At 55.0% G+C, this 10,157-nt stretch overlaps 1 protein-coding gene across 1 annotated transcript; it reads left to right on the top strand.

Moving 5' to 3' along the window:
- Positions 1-2,097: 2,097 nt before the first annotated feature.
- Positions 2,098-9,407, top strand: LRRC55 (leucine rich repeat containing 55). The gene is made up of 6 exons (XM_090140729.1): positions 2,098-2,647; positions 2,860-2,929; positions 4,301-4,811; positions 5,280-6,199; positions 6,273-6,508; positions 6,729-9,407. The coding sequence occupies exons 4-5, from the start codon at positions 5,548-5,550 to the stop codon at positions 6,506-6,508; spliced, it is 888 nt and encodes a 295-aa protein (XP_089996855.1). The 5' UTR covers positions 2,098-2,647; positions 2,860-2,929; positions 4,301-4,811; positions 5,280-5,547; the 3' UTR covers positions 6,729-9,407.
- Positions 9,408-10,157: the final 750 nt, after the last annotated feature.

The following is a 10,157-nucleotide window of genomic DNA, read 5'->3' as shown; positions in this document are numbered from 1 at the left end:
AAGTGGCTGGGCCAAGAAGATGGCTGAGTCCTGCCAGGCTCTGAGGAAACCTGGGAGGTCTACTTCTCAGTACAGCCCTGATTTAGGCACCATGCTGGTGCTATTCATCATTCTTTCCTATGATGAAAGCTGTGATGGGCAGGGTGACTGGAAAATTTAAGTGGGTTTGTGCTTAATCAAGCTAGCTATTTGTGTAGTGGTGCTTCTAGTAATGGGAGAGAAACCAGACCCGTGGGCCTGGTACTATCTCTGGGGGGGACGCCTTGATCTTGGGAGGGTCCCAGAGCATTGCTACTGACCCTAGGAATGGATGGAAATATGGGAAGCTTCATCAAAATACAAACCATGATGAGAAAACTATAGATAGTGAAGAAAATCCTTGGCCTCTAAGGTGTGTTTTGGTGTGCTCCCAATCCCAGGGAGCAAACACAGAAGTTTCACATATTTTTCCATTGTTTCACGCTATTTTTCTGCACCTTCAGCTCTGCTCCTTCCCTTCACAGAGGAGGAGGTCCTATCTGGATCTATAACATGCATCTCAGCTCCAGGTGGTAATTCCTGTGCTCCTCAGGAGGATCAGCCCTGAGCCTATGCAATCAGAGCCTGGCAATGCATGTTGGAAGATTATTTTAGCATTACAAGGATCTCTTCCAAATCTGATGTGCATGGTATCTGTAACAACTGTATCTGGTTTTCTGTTTGTTGTTGAATTTCCTTGTTCACATGTCCCCGGGGGCAGTGATGCTGAGAGCAGCTCCAGCTCACTCCACAGTGAAAAATAAAAATCTCCCAGCTGTAAGTGACAAAATGCAATGCAAATCTCCAAGCTGTTAGTGATAAGATGCCAAAGTGCAGCTGCAGGGCGGTATCCAGCAGTAATGGCACAATGCTGTAGCACATGAACAGGAAGCCAAAGGCGACCAAGCAACATCCACTCAACTACATAGTAGGGCCTGGGACAAAGAGCTGATGTTGTGTGAAAGGATGAATTGAACCCACCTCTGAGAGATTCCCTCTTTCTAAGCTCATTGTCAGGGCTCAGTACCTTGGTGAAAAATATAGCCCCTGCTATGAGATGGCTCTATCCCTTCCCAAGAGTACTATACCTCTTCCATCTGAAAATGAGTTTTCTCTCACAGTGTTGTAGTGGAGACTCGTTAATGTAAAAATGTGGTACCAAATTATATCTAGGGAAAGTGCAATAATAAGGGGCAGGCTCCTTTGACTTATAGTCTGTGATGCCTCAAGCTATCTTTAGTATCCATAAATAGGCCTCACTTTTTTTTCCATCTTTTTCTCCCAAATGTAGGCTCAGCAGAAGAGTCAAAATACATTCCTGCAGCCTTTCAGATGGTATGCAGAGCATCCTTGCTGTGCCAGCAGGGATGGAAGGAGCTGTGACCTGGGCCGGGCACTTGCACATGCCCCAGCTTTGCTTCCTCCTGTTGCCCTCCAGCAGCCTCCTGCTCTTATTTTCATAAAGCTCCCAGCAACAGGTGAAGGCACCATAGTCAAATCCCACAAATTCCTTGTCTGATGCCCACCATCTTACCCATGTGCCTGTGCCTTCTGGGAGCACATCAGTGCTCTCAGATACAGGGTTTGATTTCTTGGGTGGTCCTGTGTGGAGTCAGGGATCCTTGTTGGGTCCCTTCCAACTTGGGATATTCTATGAACTCGGGGTCTAGCCTTAGGCCCTCTGCTTTCCCTGAGCAAAGCAGCCACGTTGCAGAGCTGACTGTGCTCCAACACCACTATCAATCATGGCGTCCAGGGCAGAGCCCTCGACACAGCAGTCTAACACAAGGTTTTTGGTGTCTGTCCAGTTGGCCTTCTCCAACTGCCTTGAAGGAACCTCCTTCCCTGTAGCTCTCCATGCATCCCCCCATTCTTAAAATCCATCTATGAAAAGGCTTCAAGGGCCCAGAGCAGCAGTGGGAGAGTCCCAGCCCTGTGTGACATGTGTCACTACCTGAGCCACGTCCCCACAAGTCCCCACAAGGACAGCACAGCATCCTACCACTGGAGAAGAGGCTGCTTCACCTGAAAGTCCCAAGTCTGGCTCAAACAAAAAGCTTCAGAAGCTCAGACAGCCTCAGGTCAAAGGACACAAAATATAGCAGACTCTGCCAGTACCACTGTCAGGGGAAGGGGCAGGATGGGGAGCAGCCCTGGGCCTGAAATTCAGGCTAAATTTAGGCTCCTCCCAGCAATTGGCACATTCCTGGCAATGAGGAACAGCTGTAAGCAAGCATAGCTTTTCTGAGACAGAACCTGCACAAATGAGGTAATGACACGGAGGGCATGAAAAGGAGAGCAGCAGTGCCCCACCTGCAGCTCTCATCTGCACAACAACCTTCAGTTTTGATGCCATTTGTAGATAAAGGCATTGCAGGAAGGAAAACCATCTACTTCTTTACTGAAACTACAAAGGCAAATCCGACAGGAGCAAAACCTGCTTAGCTGATTACAAAGCATTTAGAAGTTGTAAAACCCTACCTTGGCACAAACGCGCTGTGTTGGGCTCAGAAAGCAGATTTGGGTTCTGGCTTTCTGCCACCAACTCGTAATTGCAAAGAGTGTCAGCCAAACTAAAAATGTCTCTTGGATGGAAAGAGACCCAAAACAAAGTCAAACAAAGCCCTTTGTAAGTATTGCTGTCCGGATCCTGGCAAGATCCTAATTCCTTGAGTCCTAATGGCATTCTGGGCTGGTGTAAGCTTATTAATGGTTGTAGAGTACTTAAATAGAAAAAAAAAAAATAAAATAAGAACTAGACGAGAGCACTGAGTTTGATATTGAGGAAACTGGACCAATATGCGTTTTATTACTTATATACTTTCCTCCTTCTCTCCACAGCTTGAGCACTCAATGAAGTGGGCTACCAGGTGATTCTCATGAAAGAGATGAAGCCCAACCTGAGCATAAGGTGAAGTCATTGAGCTGAGCTCCCAAAGCCCCTGCAAGCTCTGAAGGATGAGCCTGGCTGGAGGCTGTGGGTGCATTGGGGCAGCCCCAGTGCTATGGGAGCACTGCCAATGCCTTCCCAAAAAAGCAAAGGGAGAAAGCAAACTCGGAGCAGTGATCTGAAAAGGCAGTGCTCTTCTGCTTGTGTTTTTATGCCATGCATGCATGTTTTATGGGACTGGGCTCTTGCAAGGGAACTCTGGTTGCCTTTGCTGGTTGACCTGGCAAAGAGCAGGTGGATGAAGTGAGAACACTGATGCCTGTCTCTAAAAGCAGGGTGCATTTCATGGAATGCCTTGGGTTGGAAGGGATCTCAAAGGTCATTGAGCTCCAGTCTCACTGCCATGGCTACAGCTGCCCCCACCAGATTAAGCTGCCCAGGGCCCCACCCAGCCCAGCCTTGAGCACCCCAGGGATGCTCATGGCCATCTCAGTGGTTCGTGGTGCCTCCTTGATGTCCCACTGAGGCTGCTTAGCTGTCACCAACCTCTTCTGCATTGTGAAAGACAAAGAGGCTCTGAGCTTAGCTCTGCCAGTCGGCCTTAAGGGCCATTAACAACCAGCCTCAATCAGAGTTATTTATTCATTAATTTGCTGCAAATGCAGCCCTAAACGGTGGAAATCTCTGTACTAATAGTTGCTCTGGAAGAGATTTGCAGCCAGGCACGGTCTTATCTCTAATTACGTGTCTGGCTGAGCTGCATCTGGCTCCGGGGATGTCTGGTTGTATTTGGCTCCTGGAGCTTCTCTTGAAACCCACTGGGACCCCGGGCTGAGAGCAGTGCCAATTAATACCCACCACAGGGAGAGGCAGCCGCGCGCCGTCTGGCTGCGAGCTGCAGGCGAGGGGGAGTCATCCCGTGGGGAGCAGCAGCCCCGGGCATCCATATGATGCCACAGGGATACAGAAATGGGGTCGGTGGGGCTGGGAAGGAGGCAGCTCTGTGAGAACAGTAGGAGAAAATTGAAAGAAATGAGGAAAACACACAAGCAGGCTGGATTTTGAAAGTGCCTCCTTTACAAAATGTCATACCCGTGTTGTTGCAATGTTTCCAGAGCATCTTTTTTTTTTTTTTTTCTTTTTCCCCTGAAAGAGCTATTTGCATTTAAAGAAGCAGACTGCAAGTGTGTTACGGGGGGGGGGGGGGGGGGGGGGAACACAAAATACCATATGAAATGAGCAGAGTAAGTTTTTAAATGGGAACGCAGCCCTTCCACTCCCCCCCCCCCTTCCCCCTCTTCCCCAGGCCACCAGGTCTCTGCAGCCTGGGTTCATTGGGGTAAAGGCAGCTGGATGAAATCACTCCTAATTTGCTCTTATTTTCTCTTCTAGTGACACGTATTTTGCTTCTGTTTTGAGACCTGGGAAGCCCTGGTTCACCCCATCCTACAGGGGTGCTCCCTGAGGCTGGGGGTGCAAGGAGGGTAGCTGGGGACCAGCTGGGGTCACTGCGCGGCCAGGTGCCAGCTGTCATCCTCCATCCCACACTGTTGTCCCAAGCAGGGTGTCCCCATCGCGGGGATATTGCTCCCCTCTGCCGTCTCCATCGCTCTGCAGCTCCGCATCCTGCTCTCCTGTTGCTCAGAGATGTGGAGGCAGTTGCTAAGAGACACCGAAACGTCAGTATCTGGCCCTCAAGGAAAAAAAAAAAAAAAAGAGAAAGAGAGAGACAAGGGAGGACGAGGAGGAGGAGGGGAGGAAGGAGGTGGGGAAAGACCTGCTCTGATTGCCAGGCTCGGCAGCAGCCTTGGCTGCAGGAGCCGCTCACCCAACTTGACGGACCCCCATCTCATCACCCGAGCCCAGCGGCTGCTGAGCTGAGCCCCGCTTGTCTCCAGGCAGTGTGAGTACCCGGGGACCCCGCAGTCACCCGGCACTGTTGGAGGGATTGGCGGCCGTGGCAGGGAAGGAGGGCAGCAGGGGCGGTGCACAATGGGTGAGATGGGGAAAGAATGGAGCTGGGGAGGGCATGGGTGTGCTGGGTGAGGGAGGAAGGAGCTAAGATGGCCAGGCAGCGGGGGCAGAGCAGGCTGGCAGTGGGGCCGCCAGGGCGAGGGAGGGGGCTATCCCTGCGGGGGCTGGCAAAGAAAGCATTCCTGGCAGCAGGCAGAGCGTTGACGGTGGGGACCCCCCTGGCTCTGCTAGGACAAGCCAAGCTGAGTCGGTGGGGCTGGGCCCTCCGTTTGGCTAAAAGCACGGGGGCTGGACAAGGAGGGGCATGGGTCCATGGGGATGGTGTGGACGCCCCGTGAACCGCACAGCTCCAACAGGGCTTGCTGCTAGCTTGGGTTTCTCACCCCTCTTTTTTTAGGCAGCTGCAAGCAGCCCACACCAGCCCTGCGGGGAGGCTCAGTGGGCCCTGAATGTCTGTGGGATGCCCCAAGCGTCGCTTTGCTAGCTCAGAGCCTGGGTGCGGTCCCAAGTGCTTCCTCCACCACTGCCAATAGACTTTGCTGAGTGACCCTTTCCCCAGCCGGGATGGCCACCACGCTGTGAGGGGCAGAGGATGCTGTCGCGGTGCAGCCGGCAGGCTGTCCCCGCACTGAGCCCTGCTGGCATGGCACACGGCAGGCTCTGAGATGGGCCTGGGGGCAGGCCGCCGGCCCGCCATGCTGCCGGGCCCCTGGCTGGTGGCGGTGGTGGCGGTGGTGGCGGTGGTGGCGGCGGGCGCCGGTGCAGGCTGCCCGGTGCTGTGTACGTGCCACGGGCAGGCGGTGGACTGCAGCGGGCAGCGGCTCTTCTCGGTGCCCGCCGAGCTGCCCTTGGACACCGGCAACCTCAGCCTGGCCCACAACCGCATTGCCAGCATCCCGCTGGGCTATCTGGCCTGCTACGCCCAGCTGCGCGTCCTCGACCTGCGCAACAACTCGCTGGCCGCCCTGCCCGCCAGGCTGTTCCTGGGCGCCCGCCGCCTCACCCACCTGGACCTCAGCTACAACAACTTCAGCCTGGTGACGGCCGACATGTTCCTGGAGGCCAGCGAGCTGCTGCGCCTCGACCTCAGCCACAACCCCTGGCTGTGCACGGTGCACCCCAGGGCCTTCCGCGGGCTGGCGCAGCTGCGGGAGCTGGACCTCAGCTACGGGGGGCTGTCAGCCCTCAGCCTGGACGCGTTGGAGGGGCTGACGGGGTTGGTGACCCTCCGGATCGGCGGCAACCCCTGGGTGTGCGGCTGCGCAATGGAGCCCTTCCTCAAGTGGCTGAAGAGCCACATCCAGCTCTGCACATCAGGTAGGTGGCCCCGACATCACCTCCGTGTCCCCACTGGAGGTGTTGCCAACTGCTAATGTCACTCTCCCGGCAGATTCGCAGCTGGCCAAGTGCCAGGCTCCCCCCGAGGTGAAGGAGGTGCCCCTCTTCTCTCTGACGGAGGAGAGCTTCAAGGCGTGCCACCTCACCCTGACCCTGGATGACTATCTCTTCATCGCCTTTGTGGGCTTCGTGGTCTCCATCGCGTCGGTGGCCACCAACTTCCTGCTGGGCATCACGGCCAACTGCTGTCACCGCTGGAGCAAAGCCAGCGAGGACGAGGAGGTTTAGGTATGGCCGGGGAGGCTGGGATGGGGGCTCACCCCTCTGCCCCCAGCCAACCCAGCCTCCCCTGCTCCCCGCCCCAGCCCCACTGCCTGGCGGGGACACTGTGCCTTGTCCTTGTCCCCTCCCACTGTCCCTGTGCCTGGTTCTTGTGGGGAGACGGGGGAACAGTTCCTCTTCTTTTGCCCCAAAATGGGGGATTTTCACTCTGGTTGGTGCCCCCCAGGACCACTGTCACCGCCATGAAGCTGGGCTGAGCTTGAAGCCCCAGCTGCTGGGACAGTGGAGGCGGCAGCAGGGGGGCACAGGGGAGACCCCAGGCCAGGAGCTCGGGGAGACAGAGCAGGGTCTGCAGCCGGAGTAAACCCCATGTGGGAAAGAACCCCAAAAGCAGCACGTGCCTTGGGGGATACTGATGCCCACTGCCTGGGGAGAAAACCATGGAAATCGCCGCTTTCAGCCCAAAAACAGCACTGGTGGAGCAAGAGCCAGCAGCCTCCTGTTCCCCAAATCCAGCTTGTTCTCTGCAGCTAAGGGCCAAGCCCAGGACATGGCACTCATTTGGGACAGCCCCAGGTGCTGGTGACACTTGCCACAACTTGGACATGCAGACTGCACCAGGGCCACAAGCATTGAAGCCCCGCAAGCATCTCCTTTTACCAGCCACTTCCTGCTCCTTCCCCTTCTCCTCCCAAGTTCTGTGCAGGTTTTGGGCCATACCTGGCACCCAGCCTGGCCAGGAAGCTTGGGGAACCATTGTTGGGAGGCAAAAGGAACTCCAAAGAAATGAAAAAAAGAAGAAAAACCCACAAAGCTACCGGCCTCTCTGTCCAAGCAGGGTGGCCGCTGCTCTCGTGTGTGTTTTACGCTGCCTTCATGGCCATCCCTGAAGAGCACAGGGCTGAAGACTGACACTTCCACTCCAGCTGTAAAACTCCCGCGGTCACGTAGCACTTTGCTGCCAAGAAACATTTGCTCCCATCCTTGCCCTCTGGGGGACTCTGCTTGGGACAGCCCCCCCACTTCACCCCTTACACCCTCCCTGGAGCCATCCTCCTGCCAGATGCATCTCAAGGAGGGGGCTTCCTGTGAGCTGTTCAGTTTTCTCACTGTGTTTCCCATGCGTGTAGCTGGAGTATAGATGTGCCATTTATAAACAAACCGACCAAAACCAAAACAAAACAAAACCACAAGAAAAATGGGGAAAAATAAGGCAACTTCTTGCTTGGTGACCCCACTCCCATGCTGAAACAGGAGCCCTGTCTGCAGCATGGAGAGAAGGCTGGGTGCACATCATAGCAGTCCCTGTGCCATGGATCCATGGCAAAGCTGAACCTCTGGCAATGTTGTAGCTCCAGGCTGCACCCCACAAACCCCATGCCTGTAGGAGAATAGAGCCCGCCCGTGTTGTTTCCTGGGATAGGGGCACTCGGAATCCCTTTTTTCCTTCTTTTCTTTCTTTTTGCGAAGTCTTCTCTCTCCCTACCAAAGCAGCCTCTGAAGACCAGGGACAAAAAAGTGCATTTCCTCCGGCAGTTCCAGACCCCACTATTGGGTGATAGAGGAGAAAGTGTAAATGCTAAGCTCCCAATATCCATGAATTCAATCAGACCCATTTCTGCCTTTCTGAAGCAAAAGGGCCTACCCTCACACTTCGCCTTCCTGCACAGGGTGAACAGGGGACTGAGGATGTTGATTATCTGCCACTCCTGCCCAACTGCAGCTGGTGCTGGTGCCTGGCCCTGGGTCCCCACACCACTGCCCCTGTGTCATGGCCATGTCCTGTCCTGCAGCTTGGGGATTGCAGGGCATGGGGGCAGCCGCCGGCCTCCTCTTGTCCTATCTGTCCCTCATCTTTTTCCCTTCCATTCCCTCTTCCCTTCTCTTCCCTTCTCTTCCCTTCTCTTCCCTTCTCTCTTTTCTTCTCCTCTTTCTATCCCTCTCTCTTTCCTCCTTTTCCCTCTCCTCTCCCCTTCCCCACGCTATGCCAAGCACTGCCAGACGGGGAAGGAGAAGGGGGAAATGCCGAGTTTGAGCCCCCCGGACTTTGTACAGAGCACATTTTATAAGCGTGTACTTTTGTAACAGTGAGCACTTTTTCAGAGCTGAACCTCAACAATAAAGAGCATCAGTGCAGCCTGAGTCAAGGCCAGGGTGGGCACATGGGCATGCGGCAGTGGGGGCATGCAGGGCCAGCCGGGAAGGAGGTGGAAAACAACCTGCAGAAGGCATCAGCCGTGTTTTCCCCTCCCTGCGCTTCCTGTTATTCCTCCGACAGCACCTCCCAGCATGCATGGCCCAGCTGTCAGTGGTCAGGTCACCGCAGTGTCACCCAGCTCCCTGGGACAGCTGGGCCCCTCAGACGGGGACCACAGGGTTGTTCCTATGTACTGGGGCCCAAAGGTCGGGCAGCAGCTGTGCCATGTCCTGTCAGTACACGTGGCTCTGGGGACAATGCTGCTGAATGGTGGGAGCCCCACTGTTGGCATACCTTCCCCACTGCCCACCCCACAGCTATGCGTCTGGCAGGGGGGGACTCTGGACAGGACCACCCTATGTGCTGGGGACTGGCAGCACCCAGCTCAGCCACTGCAGGGTGCTTCCCTGTGGGCCCTCCTGTCCTGCTGTGCCCAGCTAGCCTGCCAATCAGCCACTGCCCATCCATCCTTCCATCCATGCCTCCAGTCCCCCTGCCCATGTACCCACCTCTCTATCCCTCCTTCCATCCGTCTCTCCCTTCTTCCATCCCTCCATTCATCCATCCATCTCTCCAGCCATCTGTTTGTCCATCCTTGCATCACTCCCTCCACTCTTCCCATCCCCCTTGAGATGAATCCGTCTTTCCAACTCTCCCATTCCAACCTATTCCCACTCCATCAAACTCATCCCCCCATTACTTCTAAAATATGCCATTCCAAAGCCTGTAGGTCTTCCCAAGTGCTTTTTTCTCCTAACACAGACCCCAGAGGGCTGCCCAATGCAGGCACAAATTTTGTGTAGTGGCTTGCAACATTATGTGATGGGGACAAAATAGGGCAAACAATGACCAAAATTTCCCCCCTGCTGTTTCCTCTAGGGCAGAGCAGAGGAAAGCAGACATTTCTCACCTGATAATTATTTTCCTGGCTATTTCTAAGTTGTGAGGTCTGTTGAAACCTCCTCTGCTCGGTGAGTAAGCGCACTTCTGACAAATCCACATTTCCAGCACAAATCAGGGCTGCCCCCACCCCACCACGGTGCTGGGTGCACCACCTGGGGCTGCAGGCAAAGCAGAAGCCCCTCTGTTCCACCGTTTGCTTTGGGGAGGAAAGCGTGAAAGCGTCAACAAGGAGGTGACTTCAAAGGCAAACTAGGACACCTGGGGACATTGGCCAGCTTAGCGCGCTGTGAGATTATTTTTGCACTCCCGGCGGGACGTGGGGCTGAGCCTCCCAGTTGGAATGAGCTGAGAGGCTCCTGGGGCTGCTGTCCCCATCCCCTCCCATCCCTACTGCTTAATCCATCAGCCCTATCTCACTGCTGCAGCCTGCGCACACATTTGGCTCAACCCCATGCAGAATAACCTTTTTGCCAAAGCCTCATCCACACCATGCGTGACTTGGGGTCAACCAGCCCCCCACGCCAGCACCCCCACTGCAGGAGTGGGCTGCAGCAA

This window comes from Phasianus colchicus, chromosome 5, assembly GCF_987193195.1.
Source record: "Phasianus colchicus chromosome 5, bPhaCol1.hap1.1, whole genome shotgun sequence".
Taxonomy (NCBI): Eukaryota; Metazoa; Chordata; class Aves; order Galliformes; family Phasianidae; genus Phasianus; species Phasianus colchicus.
This window is presented reverse-complemented; position numbering and strand designations above follow the sequence as displayed.

Excerpts from the sequence above, each read along its gene's own strand:
- LRRC55 (XM_090140729.1), top strand. The coding sequence starts at position 5,548 with ATGGGCCTGGGGGCAGGCCGCCGGCCCGCCATGCTGCCGGGCCCCTGG. Across the intron at positions 6,200-6,272 it reads CATCCAGCTCTGCACATCAG|ATTCGCAGCTGGCCAAGTGC; the intron begins GTAGGTGGCCCC and ends CTCTCCCGGCAG.